The following is a 23,043-nucleotide window of genomic DNA, read 5'->3' as shown; positions in this document are numbered from 1 at the left end:
CAGGTACGTTGCCAGATCTGTCCCTGCCCAGCAACTATCAGCCAGCTGGCTCTGTGCACTTGAAGGACTGTCAGCGCCTGTGATAGATTTTACTTGAAAATTCTGTTTTCCACAGGGCCACCTGGCTGCCCACTTATGTTACATAACAGTATTTTGTGCTTTTCCAGTATCTGTTTAATGTTGGTTTGTTGCACAGAGCCAACAAATACTTGTCAGTGTGTTTTAACTGAAACATGCACTACATTAGGACTGATTAATGAGCAGCTAATGCTGGGGCATATTTGTGTGCCACCAAAAGGTTGTTTGAGAAGCCCAGCACTCGTGTTTTTCACATTCTGAAACTCTCTCTGTTTCACAATGTCAACACTCAGTACAGCATTAAATTCGTATTAATCCACAGGTGAAAATAGTTCAAAGAAAATAATAATCTCTTACAATGTAAGCATTAGAACCTCATCATCATTTTGGGTAAACGCTTACCAAAGTATGACTCATGAATAAAAACGATGCTGCAGTTTTGCAGAGTTGTAGTGATATAGTCTATACTGCTCTTCGTCCACAAACATAGTGCATTAGTGTTTCTGTTGGCTGACGGTGCACATCCGTTCATTTAAACAAAGGTAAACTCTGGCTGAAGCACAACAACTGGTCTTTGATTTTTCACCAAGCTCCTAATTGCAGACAGTGATAAACAGAAAAGCAAGATGTAAGAGTAACGTTCACACATTATTTGTTTTCAGCATTAGTGTGATCACTGCAAGTTTAAAAATAAAGTAGCGTAGGTCTCATTTCCATTAGACTAGAGTTCCATAACCTGACTCTTTGATATTTGTGTATTTGTTTTCCAGCAATGGAGGAGCTGGTGTGTGAGCTTCGTCTGTTTCTGGACCTGCTGGATAGAGAATATCTGAGTGCCGGGGTCCGAGAGAAGAAGATACACCTCTCCAATATTCTGCACAGAGTCCTGTCTGACAAAGGTGAGGATTAAACTTACACTGCACCTTCTGAAACACTTTGAGGAACTCACAGCTGGAGTAAGTCCATTAGGTAGTCAGCTATTAGATACAGCACATGAGTTCCATGAGCAGTCTGGTACATACACAAAGAATGTAGACCCCAGTAAGCTATTACTAGGTCAGTATGGGATTGAATTGTCTGGTTGCTTGTAAGCTAATATAGCCAAAACTTGTTTATGCCAGATTAAAAGAGTTCATTTCACCTGTTTGATGATGTTTTCTGAACTTTTCTTTAACGAGGACTGTGTGGCTGCCATTTATTGAAATAAAGTTCAAATGCAAAAACATGTTTATATTTGAACCTGGATGAATCTAACATGATAAGAGGATATACACAGAAATGTTTATTTTATTGTATTTTTTTGTTTGCATCCTTAAAGAAGATCATTTTAGTCCTATACTGGAAGCCTCAAAACATTCACACAAATTCATAATGACGTAGCAGTTTTTTTTCTCAACAACAAAATGTCACATGTAGACATCCTGATTAGAAATATTTATTGGAGATTTTTCATTTTAACATTAACAACACAGAAGCACAGTCTATTTGGTTTTATGGTTTTTAAGAAGGGAAATTATGACATTTTCCTTTTTGTAGCTATTCAGATTTGACACTAGTGACACTTTGAAGCATCTTCTTGTTTATATTCATAATAGCCACTTGATTTCTTCTAGAGCCTTCATTCAAGTCAGAGATACACAGCGGACTGCCTGCTCCACCTCAGATGCCACTTCCAGAGATCCCTCACCCCTGGATGGTAAGACTGAAGTTAATTTAGATTGTTAAATTTTAGTTCTGTGTAATTTCACCATGCTGGAACTTATTGCAAGCAGTGCTCATAGTAAGAGTTGCAAGGTTACAGTATGTGCTCTGGTGGTCTGACTGAAGAGAGGTGTTTCTACAATTACCAGATAGCCCTGTGTCACTCTGCTTCCGCTGCTATGGCTCATCCTCTCAGCCCAGTTGCTTTATGCCAAAATTAAGCAAATCACCGGTGAAGGACAAAATAATACTTTATTTTCAGGACACTGCTGAGCAGCAGAACACTGATTTTGAGCAATGCAGTGCAAATCACATGTAATTCATCTGGCATAAGTGATAAATAAAGGAAAGACAGCTCATTTTCTTTGTCCTGCTATTATACAGTTTACTATACAGGTTCTCCAGAGTGCACGGATCTAACGTTTCTCTATATGACCCAATTTGATACCAGCGTTAAATTAAAAGCCACAATATTGACATCCAGGAAGAAACTAGAAATTATTATTTTAAATCAGTCACATTAGGCCTTATAAATAAAACATAGCCGATAAATACACCCAAGAATATAAAATGACTTGACAACTATCTATAAAACAATGCAGTACTCTTAATGTCAGGTCAGTGTTAGAGTCTTTACGTCATCGTGCTGTTATTTGCAGTTGCACTACTTTCCCCAAACTAGCTGATTTTGACACATCATCTGTTCAAAGCTGAACGTTACCTACCAGTTTGCATTCATTTATGACATTTTATTGAATTTGGGTCCAATGTTAACACAACAGTTATCTTTAACATTCATGCAGAACTGCTTACCAGTAAAACACAACAAGTGCTAATAGAAACTGCAGAGAAATGGCTGATAACGCTGACACTTACCTTCAGTATTATCAGATGGTGAACTTGTTAGCAGTACAGTTAAGTTCTGTGCACAAGTTTTTGTGACACCCTGCACCTGAATGGTGTTAATCACACGGATGCCAGCGATACCAATACAGCAGGACATAGAAACCATGTGAGATGTGTTTTTACAGTCACTTGTAAAGCAGCTGAAAGGCCTGTCATGGCTTCAGTATGTTTTCCTCTCTCGTGCAGCGCCTCACATCACCATGACAGTCAATGAGGACTGTAACATCTCTGTTAAAACAGTGATGTGTGTGTCATTATTGTGAAAGTGAGATGTGCGTGTAAAAAGACCCAGTGTGAAGAATAACAGTATGTGTCTGTCATTATTGTGGGAACAGATGCCTGTGATAAAAAGCTGGTGGCTGTGATGGCTTGCAAAGCCTTTATTTCATAGCAATAAGCCACAACACCTTGTTCTACATCTTACTCACACACACACACCCACACGCACGCACACGCACACATTCCAAGGCACAAGGCCTTATAGTGCAGTTTGTAATTAGAACCATTCGTCAGCCTCAGCCTCCTCTGGTGACCCCAGTGTGTGTCTGGAAATCACAGCCGAGTTTCCCAGAAAACTAGGCGAGTGAGGAGGAGGAGGAGGAGGAGAAATGATGTTTCCGTGTCTCTGCTTGTTGTCTCTCTTCTCTGCTGCCCCAATCAGAACCAGTAACATAAGAAAGTACGAAGCAGTGCCTTGCACGACACCCCAGACTCTCGGGCCTGTTCGGTGGTTTCCTTTATTTAAACAAAACACATAGTCACACAATTACACAATTCTTTCTGTCTGTTATGGAAAAGTGAAGTTTTTAGCAGGTCTTCATCACTGCCTGAAGGAGACCCACTCAGGACTGGGTTGAGCATGAGCCATATGGGTGTTCACTATATGAAGGTTATAGACAGGACGTCTCCTGCAGGGTCAGCAATCAGGATTTATCCTCTGAGATTTCTTCACCCAGTTACAGACTGGTTTGGGGTGATTCTCAGAAATGACAGTGATTAATATGTTATGCTAAAGAAATGGAAAAATGGAAATCCATATTTATACTACCAATTTCCTATTGCTCAGAACTTGTAAATTGTAAATTAGTTCAACATTAGTAAAGGGGTTATAAAGAGATCTTTCTTTTACAGTTTCCTCTTATTCTGATAAAGATCTGTTCATACTTTTTCATATTTCTGGCAATTTGTATTTTTTGTCACAGTCTGGTCCATCAAATATTGTCATTTATTCCCAGCTGCTGGGATCTTGAATACTCTTTAGTGTTGATCCAGTGATGCCACAGTTTTAGCTATGGTGAGGCCAGTCTCATGCTCAACTTTTAGTTTCATCCAAACCACAATCTGTACTTAATGTAACCAAGTAGGTTTGATGCCTAAACCTCAAGTGTAATTTACGCCACTGCTACCTGAATGCTTAAAAAAAAAAAGATCATAATCGTGAGTTTCAATTTTAATTCGCTACACTTTATCATATTATACTTTATACTAAGGTTGTGTAAAAATTTTCCAACCAACATTTGTCAGTCTGTTGGCAATAGGCGATATATTCGCGCAGGTGACTAGATGCATGTTTAGAATTAATACTTTTTGTCTGGAGGGAATATTTTACCTTCTTTTCTTGTTTGTTTCAGTATTAATATAGCTACTTTTTGGATTATTAATTTATTTATTTATTTATTTGAGATCGGCAAATCACACAAAAGACTTAACTTTACGTCAGAGATTTTTTTTATGTTCGCTGGAAGAGACATTTTAATTTTTAACTTACTTTTTGTAGAATTTTGTATTTGTTGTTTGGTCGAGTGTATGAGACAGACTGGAAACACTGGAGACACTGGAACAGCCTGTAAACATGGTTCTTGTGGAAAAAAGAAGCCAGTTTCTCCTTGTTTCCCTCCCCACCATTGTGTGTTGTTTTAATTTAAATAAAATGTTTTTGCTTTTTTCTGAACATAGATTACTGCCTTTCTTTCCCTTATGAGTTTGAGTGAATAAATTGTTGCATTTGGGCGCGCTCTCAGGAGGGTGCATTTGCTTGCAGCTGGAAGAGGATGCCGTTAAACAGCGCTATTATTTCTTCAGTTGACTGCTTCTCTTAGCTTCAACCAGCATGTCTCTTAGTCGATAGTCGAAATATTCGTCCAAAATCATCCAACCATACCTTATACACTGTATCCAACATAATCATGCTCTGGACACTGGCTTTACATGTGTACAAAGTAATCATAATATTTATTTAACAATAGGGATTTTCATCAGGAGAAAAGAGAATAGAAAAGAAAGCAGCTAAAATATATTAAGTGGTTAAATAGAGCCATTCACATTAGAACAAAACCTCTCCAAGTAACATATGTGTCACAGCAGTAAAGTATAATTCTCATAAATATACTTGGATGGAAACCCAGCTACTGTCTTTTATTTTGTGCCAGCTCTCTGTCTCCTTGTTGCAGCCTCTGCTCTGAAATTACCATCTATCACATTTCCACACTGACCTCTGGAGAAGCTGTCCAGACTGAGGAAAAAAGTGTTGTGCTCCCTTTCTCCACTCTTCATTTCTTCCGAAATTTCCACCGCGTGCAAATGAAACAACGAACAAACGGTTAAGAGGAAAAGAGAGAGGAGGCGGCTAGAAAGAAAAGAGTAAACAGGGTAGAGAGTTAAAGAAACAAAGATTTCGTGTTGATGAAAAACAACCTTGTTAGTCATGAGAAGTTGCAGTTATTCGTGTTATATGGCATCAGTCTTTAGTTGGTGTTGGTGAAGAAGTGGAACATGGACTAGAGCAATCTGGTGAAATAATAGACAAGGAAGACAGTCTCTTTGTGACCAGTTAAGCCTCAATGCAAAGCCAAACCAACACTCACGTACACAGAGAGCCTGTGGCTTTAGAAGCTGAATCAGTCCTTAGCTTCCACATTTTGATTACTTACAGTTACATAAGGAATACTTAGTTTGGAGTAGCTCACTTGATGTACAATACTTAATGAGAGGACAATGGTATTGAACTTTATTACTCAAACACAAACAATATACAGATTGAAGACTCTTCCAGAATATTCTGCTGGTATATGAAATACAAAAGAAAACAAATGGCTTTGCACAGACTTCCACGATACGTTTATTTACTGCTGAATTGTTCTGCAGTGTGTCATCAAATTTAGTCCATTTCAGAACTTATTCACATGGTAAAATCATTTTATTTATTTTTATTTGTGGCATTTTTTCGCACATCTAAGGCCTTTGTTCAAGAGTATATATGATCTTGAAAAGACATTCTTAGTGTTTTTACAAACTTAGTGAGGCATGTTAACACAGTGTAGCTGTTAGCAGAGCATGACAGTCACATGTGTGCGCCCATTAGCCTTTGCATGAGCAGAGGAAAACAAAGAAACAAAGACATGATGTGTGTAAACTACTGCAATTCTTTCCCAAGGGCAAACTTGTGATTGACTCTTATACACACAGAGGCACGCACACACACACACACACACACACACACACACACAGCAGGATGTCCACTAACCAAACAGACTTCCACTGGATCCTGTTTTAGTTTATCTAGCTGAAACTGGTCTACTTTGAGCCACTATATTGTCTTTCCCTAATTGTATATGCATATAAAGTTGGTCTTTATATATTTATATAAAAGCACAACAAAAAGGGGTTAGTGTCCACTTTAAAGTTTTTCACCAAAACTCCAAAACCATAATGTTAACAGCACTGAGATGATGGAATGGGCTATCATCTGGAATAACTTCATTTCCAAGAGTTGAGTGCCAGATAACCCAGAAACTGCAATATCTATAAACCTACAGAACAATAACACTGCTGATCATGTTTTTACAAAGTATAACTAAAGTTCAATAATTACTTGATGCAAAAGCAACAATAACAAAGGTCACAATATTTTGTCACCTTATATGACAAAACATTGTGTACACTGGACATGTTGGTGATGCCTGCTAATCAAAGACAGACAAACAACAAAGCTATTTTTATAAAGTTAGAAAATATGCCAAGCCCTTAATCTGTACAAGTGTTGGGTTTGCCGAGAGAGCAGCTGAATCTTTTTACGTCAGTTTGATCCTTTCCACAACACCCACCTTATAAATCTGTACATTCCTCCTTGGAAGAGGATCACAGTACCATTTTACAGTGTGCTACATGCCACACGCAAGTGCACAGAAACGCAGTAAAAACAAGGTCTGACTCGGATTGGATCATAATGACCAATAAGAGTGACAAAATCCCACTGAAGTCCTCTTCTTGTCATCCTGTCACTTTTCATATTCAAGATTTATGTTACATTAATATTTCTCTTTTATCTTTGGTATGAAGTACATTGCTGTCATCAAAAAGCTTGACACTTCAGCCACATGAATGGTTTTCATCCAAAATTTGAGCAGTTTGAAGAAGAGTACTGGAAAATAAAATGTAAATTGTGCGTGTTTCCATTAAACTCCATTAAAGAAAACAAATGGACTTCCAGATGGAGAATGGAGCTCCACCCAACCTGAAAAATAGTAAACATTTGCCTAAAATGTTTCTGCATTGTTCGTACTTCATGCTGTCACGTGATGAAAAAAAGGAGGTGCGATATTTAAAGTCACCTGTTGTGGCAGTGCACTATTGATTTATGTTTTCTTTTAATGTCAGTAGTTTTTTTTTATTTTAATAGCAATGTAACAAACATTCCGTTTTGACAAATCTGAATTTTACCTTGGGTCTCGAGCTTTTTTTGTTTTACTATTGACAACTACTTTTACCAACATTTCGAGCACACAGCAGTGCAGAACTGTTTTGGGTCCAAAACAATTTCCCCTGTTGCTTTGACAGTTCATTCTACATTTATGTTACCAAAAACAGTTAAAGCTGCTCAAGCCGCAAGCCCAAGGTAAAGGTTTGTGTCCAAGATCCCCAAACCACAAAACAAATACTGTAAACCAGAGAGAAGAAAATCCTTAGACTGCAACCTCAAGCGTTTGGAATTTTTGTTGATTTTTTGAGTTCTAACGTTTGCCGCAGTTGCCTTCAAGTCAGGATTCGTGTCATTGGCTGTATCCTAAGGGCTGCACTGTTCGAGCAGAATGTGGACCAGTCCTCCTGCTAGTTGAAACACAAATGATTTCCATCTGTGTTGATGTTGGAGAACAGTGCCACCTCCCCCTTTCTCCTCTCTTCCCTTGCCTTTCCCCTGACACAGACCCTCCCGCACACCATTAGTTACCCATGTAATGTACACTAAAGGTAGTTGTATCATGCGTGACAAACTCACAGCGAGCATCCCGTTCTTCCGTGCTTCAAGCATTCACGTCACAGAAGTGTGCTCACGTGGTCGACGTGCTATACACAGTAACAGGGCTGCATCATCCGTAGATCCGTATGTCTGGAATTCATTTGGAATTCATTTCCTCCTCTTCTCATTTTGATTCAGACAGCCCTCCCTCCCAGGCCTTTTTTTTTTAAATGGATATTCATCTCAGCACAAATGTAGCTAGTACTGTAACCATATAGTCTTCTGTATGGTTATGTATTACTGGAAGTTGTGAGGAATCTTTGGTTTTTAACCCACCATCTTCTCTGAGTGGTTTTTACCCACTTATAAAACATTGTATATTCCTGTATGTCTGTGAAGATTCTCATTCATCCAGGTCATTGTAGTCCACAGAGCTTGGAAAGAGAAGAGTCTGGACTTCTTTAAATTTCCTTGAAGATGTTTCACCTCTCATCCGAGAAGCTTCTTCAGCTTTTGGTTGGTAGGTAGAGAATCAACAGGGGGGTCCAAGACCCTTTAGGGGACACTCCCATAGGGCTTAAATCTGGGACTCTCCACCAATGCTCTTAGAACTCAAGAAGCTTCTTGGATGAGCGGTGAAACGTCTTCAAGGAAACTTAAAGAAGTCCAGACGCTTTTCTTACCAAGCTCCTTAGACTATATTTGCTGTATATTGCCAAACCAAATTATTTCTAGCCTGAAGGGGAAACACTCCCCCAACTAAGTGTGTCACTGTACTGCGTCAAGCTACACGGTGCGTGCTTGAGTTGGATGGTGCAACAGTTGGATTGCTATCAAACATACTGAGTTGAACCAGCCCTGTTTTACTTTTATATAGCCTCAGAAATTATTTGTCTTCAGGAGTTTTTCCATGTAGTATGTTTTTCATTTGGTGCCGATGAATCTGTTTTCATATTTTACTTAATTCCTCTGTGGGGTTTCCCTACTTTGTGGCTTGGTATACCACAGCAAAGCATTTCGTGACATCAGCAATATTGTGTCATTGACTTGTGACAGGAAATGAAGTTGTTTAACAGATCATATTGTAAGGTGTCACGCTTTGTCACTGGGGTAACCAAACAAGTGGGAAATTGGAGATTGAATAGGTCTTAACTGCAGAAAGCAGTAGGCCTTTGCTTAATGACACATGCACACGACATGGTTAATCTTAAGGGCCAGAACTGTTTCAGTTACTAACACTCTTTGGAAAAAGTCCCCACTGAGTAACTGGAGCATGGATGGAAAACCTATTTCACAACTTTTTCCCCCACTCTAGTGCATTTGAAGGCTTTTTACAATGCCAAGTTTCTTTTTTTTCCTGACACATGATGTGATCGAAGTGACTTAATAAAGCACGGAGGGAAAATTGAGTCTATTTCCGCAGTCTAGAAGAGAACTAACAGAATTTACAGTTGAACCAAACAAAAGTTAGGGGTGCATGGCAGAAAAATAAAAAATAGCTTTTGTGGTTACTAACTGATAGGTATTAGACCAAGATGTCCATTAACCCATGAATGCATACTAGAGTGTACTCTATACACTGTTGGACTATCGTTTGATGACTCAAATCACAGCATGTATACAAATGGGAATGGTTATTGGAGCATGGAAAATGAATATCCAAATTCCTTTAGTGGCCTAAAGAGACAGTGGGGCTGATAGAAGAATCCCATTTAGTTATCCTGCTGCTATAAATTCACAAGAATTGAACTGAGTAAGCCTGAAGAGCTTCTAAATTACTATTTTACGTTTTCCAGCTCCCTAAACAGGTTGTTGGCAGTATGATATCATGCTTGCAGCTGTATAGATATAATTGAGTGATCATGTCATAAAATCAGCCAGTCCGTTAAAGGGTTAATCTTAAATACCACACACTTACTTTTGTGTTTTTATGAATTAATAGACATTCAGAGAACTGCTGCATGCGGTGTAGGTGAAATTTAAATTTACCCTATATTCAGTTGGCTGTTAGCAGTAGTGACAGCAGCTTGCAGGAGGAGAGTGGTCTAGTGTTTTCTTGAACGCACCACCTAATGGCCTATAAAGAAACTGTTTGTTTGCAGAAGATATTGCAACCCTATTTTCCAACCCGACAGTTTAGCAGTGAAATCCTTGGCTCAGTTATGACTGTAATTGTGATTATTTGTTGAAAATAGTCGTGCATAGCCAGACTTTGAACTGGTATGAAAGAGGTCTGGGAAAATTTTGTCTGAGCCAAAAGCTGACAGTCGACTGGCAGTATAGGCTAGAGGGGCTGATCATGATAGCTTATCATGGTATTGGTACGGAAATGTCATTCTTTCAGAACAGAAATGCAGATGGGTCACATAATCTCAGGTAATTTGAAAACAATGGGGGACTTATTAGATAGCTTATTGAACAGAAAGTACTGACAAACGTATTTTCCAACTGTAAAATGTTTCACTTTGTTGCAATCAGATTAGTTGAGTTCATACCCAGACAAGTAGCAAATGTGCAGAGCACTTCTATAATATGTCTAAATATTTCCATGAAACTGCTTCGCTGAGGTGACTTCTCACTTATTTGTAATACAGAACACAATTTAGATAGGACAGGCTTAGGCCTGGCCCACCTCATCCTTCTTTTCCAAAACTGCGGACCACCAGCTCCTGCTGGCTTCCACTGGCTCCTCCTGAACCACATTTACACCTCATTGTGAGGTGAGAGAAATGGAGGAAATGCCCAACCCAGTCTGAGTCTCACCCTGGTTATTTTTTCAGGCAAGTTGGCAAGCTGGCACTTTCTCCAGTAACGGCACTCTGGTGAATGCACCTGTCCTACAAAACGCACATTTAACTGGCCCAGCTGAGGCAGGAAAGAGTGAAAAACGATGTGGGGGATGCAAAGAATGAAGTTTCAAAAATGGGAGTTGTGTGAAAGGTTTTGTTTTGTCAGCGGTAACACTAGCATGGGTGGTTCATGTATAAACAGAGAGCTGGAAAACTTAGATATGTATCACAGAGGCTGGCAGACTCTGAGCTTGGATAAAGTCTTAAGTCCTGCAGAGAGAGTTTTTAGGTTTCGTCCCATATTACTGTTTCTCTTGTTTGAATGGTTTAGTGGTTTGCTAATCACCTGACTTTCAGATTGCGTTCCCCTCTCAAACAATGAAAATTTCAGTGCTGCTACTCGACAGAAGCCACTCCTCTAGACACCTTAATGTATGCTGCGGTTGGTTTCTCACAAAACTCAAATTGATAACCCAGATGTATTAACAAACATACTGTATATGAATAACTGAGCTCCTGATTTTTAGATGCAAACATGAAGAAGAGAAATTGACCTCATTCATTCAGTTAGAATACAGTTGTTGTTTGATTTGACATTGAGCTTTAAAATACAAATTTTTTAAAGCTAGTGATTTGAGGGTTACTTTGAGACAAACGTGAGGCATACAGGATCGACCTGAGGCTGATGGTTAACTAGAAAAAAAAGAGCTTAATACTTTCATCCTTGCTTGCAGTCTGGCATGAATTTATAACTCATTGCCTTAATTTGATCATATGCCCGACTTCAAAGAATATATGGTTGAAAAGGTGTATGCAAGTGTCCACATTTTGTCCCATCTGTTGTTGAATTTTATCTTAATGGTTCAATGTGGGTTTTGCTTACTTCGAACATAATGTTTCATCCATCCTCTGCCGCTTATCCTCTTCAGGGTCCTGGGAGGGCCTATCCCGCCTGTCTTGGGGCAAAAAGCGTGGCACACACTGGACAGGTCACCAGTTTGTCGCAGGGCTAACACATAGAGACAGACAATCATTCGCACCTATAGGCAATTTAGAGTTAATAATTAATGTAACCCCAACAACTGCATGTTTTTGGACTGTGGGAAGACACCAGAGTACACTGAGAGAACCCACGCAAACTTCACACAGAAAAACCCCAGTCTGATGAGGGAATTGAACTCAGGACTGTCTTGTTGTGAGGCAACAGTTTTAACCACCATACCACCGTGCAGCAGTAAGGTTTCATAATCTTTCAAAATGTTATAGGTGTGCTTGGTAAGACTGCTTCAGTAAATGTAGATTGCAGTGACATTGGAATCAAAACAGGAGTCTCTAGATAAATACAGCTGGAATAATCATGTATTCAGCTTCAAAAGAATCTTCTTTGGTTTTTTTGGGGGGACGTCACGTAATCGGAAGGTTGTCGGTTCGAGCCCCGGCTTGGACAGTCTCGGTCGTGTCCTTGGTCAAGACACTTCACCCATTGCCTACTAGTAGTGGTCAGAGGGCCCGGTGGCGCCAGTGTCCATCAGCCTCGCCTCTGTCAGTGCAGCTGTGGCTACAATGTAGCTTGCCATCACCTGTGTGTGAATGGGTGGATGACTGAATGTGTAAAGCGCTTTGGGATCCTTAGGGACTAGTAAAGCGCTATACAAATACAGGCCATTTGGACGTTCTCCAGGAAGTCAGGTCACTTAGAAAAATCTTTGGAGAAGATTAAAGGAACATTTTATTCCAGTTTTCTGGGTATATTCAATTATTTCTTTCAATTAATGACAAAGGCAGTGGCACAAATTTTGTTTTTCATAAACTTTTCTCAATCTGTTTCTATGGTATACTGACGAACAAACAAATATTTCTTATGTTTCAGGCCTTTATTAGCCAATAAAACAAAATCCAGTTTTGATAGGGGTGTTATCACTGTCAAAACCTGTAGCTACTACAGCAGTTTTACTCTTGATTTATTTAAATATTTATTTGTGTGTAAAAGATGTAAAAGAATCTTTAAGGATTTGGCCAGGCTGGAAATATATTTGCCTATACATAATTTTCCAAGAATTATAAGAAATGCCTTTTCCCTTTCCAGATCCTTTCCTAAGGGAGTTGCTTTCCTATGTCCACTCAGTTTATCCATTCCAGTGCCCTGCTGGCAGCATAGCAGAAACATTATTCAGGTCCAGTCCTCCTACTCAGGGCAAAAATGGATACTTGGCATAAATGTTTAGATGTGAGTTTCAGGCCAGTGCCTGAGCAGCAGACAAACCTCCCACTCAAAGTCTCCAAACCAAGGTCAGGACTTCTTTACCACTATCTAATTACACATTATGCTTGTGGAATTCTGGTATTTCGGATCCACATCCATGGACATGACCTGTATATGCTGCTCTACTTGGTGGTGCTAGCAGTGTTTCCACTAGAAATACATTTTTGTCAGGAAGGAACCACATTTAGGCCATGATGGGACATGAAAACTCCCTTTACAATTTTAATATAATTGCTTTAAGCAAATCAGGAGTTCTTTACAATATAAAAGTATAAAAAAAAACACATATAGAAAGTTTAAATATAAATGTAGAAGTATAAAAATACTGAAAATGATGAAAATAATGAAGATTACTGGCAATAGTGATTGTGCTTTTCACACAATCAGTAACTTTGATGGTAAATTTGTCTTTTCTTTCATTTCATAAGTTTGTGTGGAAACCAAATTGAATTTAAAAAAAAGAATTCAAACTAACATAAAAATGTAAACTAAATAAAAATACAGAACTATAATAGCTCTGACTATGACAATGTAAGCGACATGGTAGTGACAAACAACTACCCACCCACACAAGCAGCATGAGCTGGATAATTGGTGCATGTATGTGACTCGTGAGCTATTTCCTCCCCAAACTGTGGTCACCTTTATACTAAGAAAAAAGTGAAATAACACGACACACAGACATACACAGAAATTAAAATAACACTCCATAGACGTCAATTCATTCCTATGATTTGGTGATTAAGGGATAGAGATTACTTAAGTACTCATACACAACTTATTCAGACATTGTTTTAGCTTTGTAAATAAATTATTATCAATTTTGGCTGTTTTCCAAGTCCCCCTACATGTTGTTTTTTTTTTAATAAAAAAAAAATATTTAAAAACCTGCAGTCAGCTGAGACTGAAGAAGCCGATCAGTGACGAAACATTTCTCCCACTGAAAACGCTACGTCCAGATGAACAGAATCAACCTTTTGGGAACAGACACTGAAACACTGAACACAGACAGGTATACCACTAATGCCAGTTTTTTTGGCTTTGGTTTTTTTGGAGGATATGAAAAGTAGCAGGTTAGCCTTCTTAGACTGTGAGATTTCCATCAGTAATGGGGGACATCTAAAAGCTGACGTGTACCGTAAACCTGCGCATACGGATCAGTATGTAAGGTTTGACTCTCATCATCCACCGGAGCACAAACTGGGTGTCATTAGGACGCTACAACACAGAGCGAACACCATCCCCACTGACACAGCGGCCAGGGAGGCAGAAGAACAGCACATCAAGAAGGCCCTGAGTAAATGTCGTTATCCCAGCTGGACTTTTGTCAAAGCTGGAAAGGCACCTAAAGAAAGCTCCAGCTGATCCAGGAGAGAAGGACAACTGCCGCCCAAGCGAAAACCTGTAGTCATCCCATATGTGTCAGGAGTATCGGAGCAGTTGAGATGCATTTTTTCTAAACATCGGGTCTCTATGGCTTTTAAACCCCAAAACACGCTGTGCCAAAAATTGGTCCACCTCAAGGATTGGGTTCCCCGACACAAACAGAGTAACATAGTGTATGCTGTTAAGTGCCAGGAGGATTGCCAGGATTTATACATCGGGGAAACCAAACAACCTCTGGTGAAGCGGATGGCACAACACAGAAGAGCTACTTCGTCAGGCCAGGACTCTGCAGTCTATTTACACCTACAGGCCAGTGGACACTCTTTCAATGATGAGGATGTACACATCTTGGACAGGGAGGAGCGCTGGTTTGAGCGCGGAGTCAAGGAGGCCATTTACGTGAAAAGGGAAAGACCATGTCTGAATCGAGGAGGGGGCCTAAGGGTACATCTTTCGCCATCTTACAATGCTGTGATTTGCAGCCATTCCACAACTCTCTGTGAATGGTACTCATGGCCATTGATCAGTGGGTTTTGGTCAGTGGTTGTTGATCAATGGTCATGAGAATTTGCATAATTAAGATTAAGGAACTGACCTCCTCCAGTGTAAAACAGACTCAACAGCACATTAGAACCAAGTAATAAAACATTTATACAAATTCTGAAACAGCAAATTAAAACATTCTGCTCATTCTTTTGACATTAATCTCTGGCTCTCTTCCACAGCATGTCTTTATCCTGTCTTCCTTCTCTCTCCCCAGCCAGTCACAGCATATGACCGCCCGTCCCTCAGACTGATTCTGCCAGAGGTTTCTTCGTGTTAAAAGGGAGATTTTCCATCCCACTGTCACCAAAATGCTTCCTCATAGGCGGTCATATGATTTTTGGGTTTTTCCCTGTATGTATTACACCGTGTTCCAAATTATTATGCAAATGATATTTTTCCCTGTTTTTCCTAAATAGTCGATTCAAATGACAGTCGGCATAATTTTCGAGTCATCGACCAATAGAGTATAATTCAAATGTTACTGAACAAAACTCCCAATGAAAACATTATGTTTTTCAAAAATAAAAAACTTAAAATGCACTGTTCCAAATTATTATGCATACAGAGTTTCAAAAGATTTTATAGGTTGTAGAGAATTGAAAATGGTCATTTGTTGAATTTGCAGCATTAGTAGATCAATTTCACTGACATCAAAAGCTATTTCAATCAAAAACATCTTAACAGGTCAAGTTATATATTAACATAGGACCCCTTATTTGATAGCAGTTTTACAATTCTTGCATCCATGGAACTTGTACGTTTTTGGAAAGTTTCTACTTGACTGTCTTTGCAGGATGTCAGAATAGCCTCCCAGAGCTGCTGTTTGGATGTGAACTGCCTCCCACCCTCATATTTTTTTGTTTGAGGATGCTCCAAAGGTTCTCAGTAGGATTGAAGTGAGGGAAGAATGGGGACCACACCATGAGTTCCTCTCCTTTTGCGCCGATAGCAGCCAATGATGCGGAGGTATTCCTTGTAGCATGAGATGGTGCATTGTCTTGCATGAAGATGGTTGTGTTGCAGAAGACACAGTTCTTCTCTTTCTACCATGGAAGAAAGTGGTCAGTCAGAAACTCCACATACTTTGCAGAGGTCATTTTCACACCTTCAGGGAGCCTAAAGGGGCCGACCAGCTCTCTCCCCGTGATTCCGGCTCAAAACAAGACTCCACCACCTCCTTGCTGACGACGCAGCCTTGTTGGGACATGGTGGCCGTCCACCAACCATCCACCACTGCATCCATCTGGACCATCCAGGGTTGCACTGCACTCATCAGTGAACAAGACTGTTTGAAAATTAGTCTTCATGTAGTTCTGGGCCCACTGCAGCCATTTCTGCTTGTGAGAATTGGTTAGGGGTGGCCGAATAGAAGGTTTATGTACAACTACAAGTCTCTGGAGGATCCTACACCTTGATGTTCACAGGGCTCCAGAGGTACCAGCAGCTTCAAATATGTGTTTTCTGCTTTGTAATGGCCTTTTAGTAGCTGCTCTCTTAATCTGATGTATTTGTCTGGCAGAAGCCTTCATCATTGTGCCTTTATCTGCAGGAACCCATGTGTGCTCTGACTCAGCCACAAATCTCTTAACATTACGGTGATCACGCTTAAATTTTTGTGAAATATCCAAGGTTTTCATTGCGTGTCCAAGGCATTCAACTATTTCATGCTTTTCAGCAGCAGAGAGATCATTTTTCCTCCTATATTGCTTGAAAATGGTGGTCTGCTTAATAATGTGGAACATCCTTCTTTAGTAGTTTTTCCTTTAATTGGGCTCACCTGGCAAACTAATGATCATAGGTGTCCGAGATTGATTTCAGTGATACAGTCCTGAGACACAATTCCATCCATGGGTTTAATTGAAAAACAACTTATTTAATCTTTATGACACTTAAACAAAATTTGCATAATAATTTGGAACGTGGTGTATTGTAGGGTATACCTTACAATATAAAGCGCGTTCAGGCGATTTATCCAGGTAAATGCTGAAGCTTCATATAATTCACTAAGACATTCATTTTGCTTTGTAGTACACCCCTCTGGAATAACTGGACTATGTTAACACACTGAGGACTAATGGGGATTAGACACAGTTGGGAAGAAATAAAACACAGACGCACACGATCAACAAAATCATAGGAAGTAAAACTGAATATACAGAACGACAACTAACAAAGTAAGATAAGGAAGTAAGCAACAATATCTAAATAGAGAAACAGAGGCACGAAAGTAAACTTTCTATTGGGAAAATAGAGGGAGAAATCTATCTCTAAGATAAAGAGGAACTAGAACTAAGAACTTGATTAAACATTTAAATAAACAAACTAAAAACCAAATGATAAAAATCTAATATTAAAAATATTATATTAAGTCACAATCATAACAGGCTGTTTTAGAAATCTGTGGAACAAATGATCTGCCATGTTCTCCATGTGAACATGGAGTGTGTGTGTTTTTCGTGTGTTTATGGTTAACAGATGGGTGATATACATTGTGACAACAGTCAGCTCTTCTTTATTATTCTCTTGTATTACAGTGTAATTGATCTTCAGGTCATTTGTGTGATACAGCTAAGATGTTGTGCTGTGAGTTGTGTAAGTGCACAGGTGTATATTTGCACACGTGTGTGTGCATTTGTGTGTTTGTGCGCTAATGCTCTTTCTTCAACTCCAAGCTTTGAGTTGCTGCACTGCAGTGTCATGGGGTCACTTTCTCTCTGGTGTAATACTGCACTCAGCAAAATGCTTAGCCAAACAATGGGCTTCTGCGTGATTATTAACGGTGTTAGTGCTGCTCAAGGGTCTTTTAAAGGAAGTTATTGAGATGTGAGATATGGCGCTGCAGTTTCCATATCAATAATCTTTCTCCACCAGCACAAACAAGTCAAGTTTCTAAACCATATATTATTCCCTGTTGTTAGACCATCTGGGCAGAGTGCTTTCATTCTTTTTCTTTCTCTGCCTTTCTTTTCTTTCTGTCTTCTTCTCCAGGGAGACATTTTTTTCCCTTTGTTTTTTTTAGGGCTGGGCTAGGGTGGAGAACGCTAGTGTTGCTGGCGTTTAGCAGGGCAGCACATCCATGCCAAAAAGTGAGTTCACCAAACTGCTGTTTCCCCAGAGGAGATGCGATAAGATTTCTGCTTGAGGCCCGGCCAGCCACTTGACTTATAGATGAAATAGGAGAAGTAGGGAGGATGAAGAACAAGGACAAGGGGGTAAGGGTAGGGGTGTGTTAGGGGTGAAGAAAATGAAACTCAGTTTGCTCAACAAAAATGAATTTCAAATAACACAAACTGGATATTTTTTCATCTGAACATGAACAGGTGGATGGGGAATTGTGCTTTGGCTTGAGAAAGGAAAACCTAATGAATGAAAGTGTCAGGTCCCGGAACTTTGAATCATTTATAATTGATTATTTTGATTTTAAGTGTTTATATTTCATCTTTTGGACCCCAAATGCCTCATTTCTGCTCATGATTCAGGGATGAAGAGTTGGCTTGGCTCAGTTATTAACATAAGAATTTAGCCAGTGTTGTGTTTTCAGTGTTAGTGACAGGTAAGATGTTTTACGAGCAATGACACCACTAAGCAAAATTCAATTCTTATGTGTGGTCACCTCAGTCAGTATTTTATTTGCATTCCTTCCACCATAAACCACAAAATACTCACAAAAGTATAATTAAAAAATGCATGAAAGGTGTAGGCTTTAACCTTTTAATTTAAACATATTTCATTATCCCTTATCTCATCTTATTGTATCTTAAATGTTCTTATCTTTTATTGAAAAATGACCTCTCGTCACTTACAGTAACATTTCTTGGCACTGTCTCATGGTTAATGGAGAATCTGGATTTTTGGATTTCTGGACCCGACAGATCACATGGTCCTTGTCCTTCACCTGTTTTTCTTCTTTTTCTTGTACTTTTTCATATCAGCTTTGATCCCAGCAGTTGTTTTTACCAAGTGGTAACTTTAAGGTTAAAAACAAATGAAGCCTACGTGAAAGTGGCAAAAACTGCAGTCCTTCGAGGTGCCACTTGAGGCCGGCTTCAGTCTATTTTCATAGACTCTGATGTTAAAATGCCTATCTTTGCAGCAGTGAAAAGCATATTTACACCCTGGTACAAAAGTGATGTTGTCCTGTATTGATAACCCCCTTTGAAGAAGTTGAGTTGAGGCCAAGAACCAAGTCTTTTTTATGAATGTCCCAGGTTGCTACAGTAATGGGTGCTTACATCAATGGAGCGTTGACATCTGATTGGGCCGGCTGTAACCGATGGCCTGCAGCACGTAGACTGCACTTATGATGTTTCTCCCATCTATGACTGGTAAATCGGCAATACCACCAGTAAAGAAAATAAAAAGGGAACTCAAAGAGGTTTTCCATAAGTGTGCAGCCATAGCAGCCGGGCTTGGTCTTTTTAAAAAGTGCTTTCAGGGATGCTTAGAGTGTGGCCTTATAAGGGCTTTACAACTTGACAACATGTCATGCACTTTGAGGTTCTCTGGCTTGTATTCTGTGTAGGCTGCTTAATAGGCTATGCTACACTCAGTTGGGTCATATTAGTGATTTTAAAAAAGGGTTCTGTTTTTTAAGCTTTATGAAAACATCTATATTACTACTTGTCTGACATCACCAACATCAAAACAGAATCTCAGAATCCATTAAACACAACAAGGACACACTCATCAAAAAGCTGCTCCACAGAAGTCGTAGCACTCCACGGGGAACTTCCAAAAACTCACAACTCCACAGCAATGGAAAAAATATATGTACATTGTGTACATATGTACACGGCCACTGAGCTATTTGTTTCAGTGTTAAACCACATTATCAGATTTGATGTTTGAAGCCACAGTGCTGTTTTAGTACGAGGTGAAATGTCTGAGAAGTGAGACGCAGCCAAGATGGATCACGTCAGGCTGCGGCAGTTGATCTCTCACCCTGTTGACTAGATTTGTAGGACTGTGCAGTGCCAAGAGAACACGTCCAAACAAAGCAAGTCTCACCCCCACCCTTCAGCTTCACTGCTCATGAGCTCTGCAGTATAATGGCATGAAAATATTTTAACTCCATTTAAGACCACAGTTAATCATTGTAGAATTATGTCAGTACCTTTCTGTGGGTATAATTTCAGCCATTTTTAGTGCCTTTAATACAACTTCAGATTTGATTTCTTTAACCTACACTTTCTTGTTTTCTCTTTCAGACACTGTCTAATTTTATTGTCTCGTCTTTCTACCTAATATTTTCTGATTTTGACCTGAAAAGTGAAAGACTCCTCAGCAAAACAAAGGCAACCACTCAGCCTCTGTTTTGCTCTGTCAGTGTCTAATAAGTGACCCTTAGTAATGAAGTAGGCTGAGTGCTGCACTGATAACATTGTAAATGGCTTCCTTTAAGTTGTCTTGGACCAGAAGAATATCTCCTTCTTCATGTTACAGCAGCTAATTACTTCCTTTTTGTAGTTCTGACAGTGATTAAAGGCAGATGGGGAGATTAATCATTTTGAATTATCATTACCATCTTTAAAGACTGAAGACAAAAGATCATGGCTGGTATCCTTAATTCCTCTTTGTGTTTGAGGCATGATGGGTAGAGTTTTGTATGAATGAGGATTTATGAAAATATTGATACATTTCTATGTAAAATTGGTCTTTTATCTCCTCTCATTATTGATGATGAGAGGAAATAAAGGAAATAATCCCAGGAATAGTGTATAGCATTTTTGTTTGAAAAAACATCTCTGCACATTAAAAGAGCCAGGCGTCATGAATGAAAGCAATTGATGTGCCTGGTGAGTGTTAATGTAGAGAGCTGTTGTTTTATCAGTTGAATTGCAAGTGCTGAAATGATTGAAGCTTCTAGACCACCTTAAGATCAGTTCAGTGCCATGTTTCAAAGCAGCTAAAATGTCATTTGAAGTTTCATAATTAAAAGCAGTGGAAACCTGTGTTCACTCTGCAGACTCCAAATAACAGGCCCCCTCCCCTGCCCAGCTCATCTCTTCCAGAAGGCTACTATGAGGAAGCTGTTCCTTTAGGTCCTGGAAAGGCTCCAGAATACATCACCTCCAGTAAGTGACAAGCTAATATATAAAACACATCAATCATGTAACAGTAGTTATGTTACAGACTTCTGAAGAAAAAAAGTGAGTGTGTCCCAAGTTTTTGCGTTACCTGATTTGAATATAAAATAAAGGGCAGTCTATTCATGCCCTCTCAGACTATGACTCAGATGCCATGAGCAGTTCCTATGAGTCGTACGATGAAGAAGAGGAGGATGGGAAGAGCCAGAAGATGCGTCACCAGTGGCCCTCTGAGGAAGCGTCCATGGACCTCGTGAAGGACGCCCGGATTTGTGCATTCCTGCTGCGCAAGAAACGCTTCGGCCAGTGGACCAAACTCCTCTGTGTCATCAAAGACAACAAACTGCTGGTGAGAAACACTCAGGCACAATGTTACTGTCTGTCTACGTACAAATTGGTGAGCATAAACTGCACTACAAACTGAATCTTTCTCTCCATGCAGTGCTACAAATCCTCCAAAGACCACACTCCCCAAATGGAGCTGAACCTGTCAGTGTGCAGCATCACACACATCCCTAAAGATGGCAAGAAAAAGAAGCACGAACTAAAGATTGTCCACCAAGGTGCAGATGCCCTGGTGCTGGCTGTGCAGAGCAAAGAGCAGGCCGAGGAGTGGCTTAAGGTACAACAGTAAATCTCAAAACTACTGCTTTTACCATCACACTGGATAGAGACGGTGTTTGTTTGAACTCTTTTCCCCATAAAGATGGAATTTGTACCAATAATGACGAGCTTTGACATCTTTATTGATATTTATCAATAAAGTTGTGGTTTGATGACCATTAGAATAGTTTCCGGATTTTTCAAGGGTGCACACCCAGTCTTTTTTTTTTTCTACTCAAACCACTCAGTTGAGAAAAGAACTTCAACGGTTATGCCTGGTAGGCTTTTAAGGGGTAAAGAGTTAATCAGTAGATAAAGAGCATTCAGCGTGGCCCAACTTTGAAGCTGACAAGAACACCAGTGCAGCATACTAGCTTTTCTTGGAGCTTTACTAGCTTTACTTGATTGCTGAATAGGGATGGGTATCGTTTAGGTTTTATCCGATACCGGTGCCAAACCGGTACTTTTGAAACGGTGCCGGTGCTTAAACGGTGCTTAAAGAATGGAGAACACAAAATTGGTCCAAAAACCTCTCATGTTCAGTGTGACAAAGTGGAGGAGCAGTTGTAAAGCTCTCCATTTGTCCCATATGTGTTTACTTTATTTTGCACATTGTACACATTATTCTGTTTCTATGTATTTGCTATGATTTGCTATTTGTCAAGTAACATTGCTTCACTCACTATCCCGAGTTTGTTTGTGTAAGCGTTCTGTTGCCGGCAAATCAAACATTCTGCAAATTAAGACAAATACTAAGTTATGTTTCTTTATATTTTATTATGTTACAGATTAAGTCATTTGTTCATACTTACTTTGTTTGTCTTTTCAGTTTTCATGAGGGTCAGGTGTGGGGAAACACCCGCCTGGCATTTCCTCATTTTAAAATCCTGATGATGTCACACATGACATCAGCAGGTCAAACCAAGTGGAGGGGTTTCTTTTTCCATAGAGATGCTTCCTTTTGTTTGTGTTAAGGTTTAAAGGAATTTGTTGAATGTTTTTCCTTTTGTTAATATTGCCATTTAGTTGTGTAAATGTGCATATTAGAAGTGTGTAGAGGTTTTGTGTTTTTAAATCATTTGTGTAGAGTTTTACATCCCTCAGTTGAGTGAGTGGTACTGGCTGGGCAATTGGAGGGAAATTGATGGCCCTATTTAAAGCTAGTTTCTACCAGATGCAAGAGAGAGGAGAGGTGAGCTGTGTCACCAGAGCCATGTTATGTTGAGTTTTGTTAATTGAATTGATTTGGGGGGAAGTTTTGTTAAGTTACATTATATTAAGTTCACTGTAAATAAATTGCTCACCTTGGAAATCTGAAATGCCTGCCTAGTCTGCTTCCCTACCACCTTCCTTGACGTTCGTGTCCGACTACCTCACATTCAGCTGTTTTTTTTGTAAAAAGATAACAATGTTAGCCTTTTCTGCAGCTATAGGGCATATATGGTATCA

General features: G+C 39.5%; 1 protein-coding gene across 5 annotated transcripts in view; it reads left to right on the top strand.

Annotated features, from left to right (window-relative positions):
• afap1 (actin filament associated protein 1) overlaps positions 1–23,043 on the top strand; it is a 94,106-nt gene that overhangs the window by 51,564 nt on the left and 19,499 nt on the right. For all 5 annotated transcript variants that reach the window (XM_025899362.1, XM_025899365.1, XM_025899358.1 and 2 more), the window contains 5 exons: positions 849–977; positions 1,692–1,774; positions 20,871–20,979; positions 21,129–21,340; positions 21,434–21,613. In XM_025899362.1, the coding sequence (XP_025755147.1) occupies positions 849–977; positions 1,692–1,774; positions 20,871–20,979; positions 21,129–21,340; positions 21,434–21,613 (713 nt within the window). The remainder of the gene's footprint in view (positions 1–848; positions 978–1,691; positions 1,775–20,870; positions 20,980–21,128; positions 21,341–21,433; positions 21,614–23,043) is intronic.

Source organism: Oreochromis niloticus, linkage group LG3, assembly GCF_001858045.2.
Source record: "Oreochromis niloticus isolate F11D_XX linkage group LG3, O_niloticus_UMD_NMBU, whole genome shotgun sequence".
NCBI classification, from domain to species: Eukaryota; Metazoa; Chordata; class Actinopteri; order Cichliformes; family Cichlidae; genus Oreochromis; species Oreochromis niloticus.
Note: the sequence above shows the minus strand (reverse complement) of the source record. Positions and strands in the feature narration are given on the sequence as shown.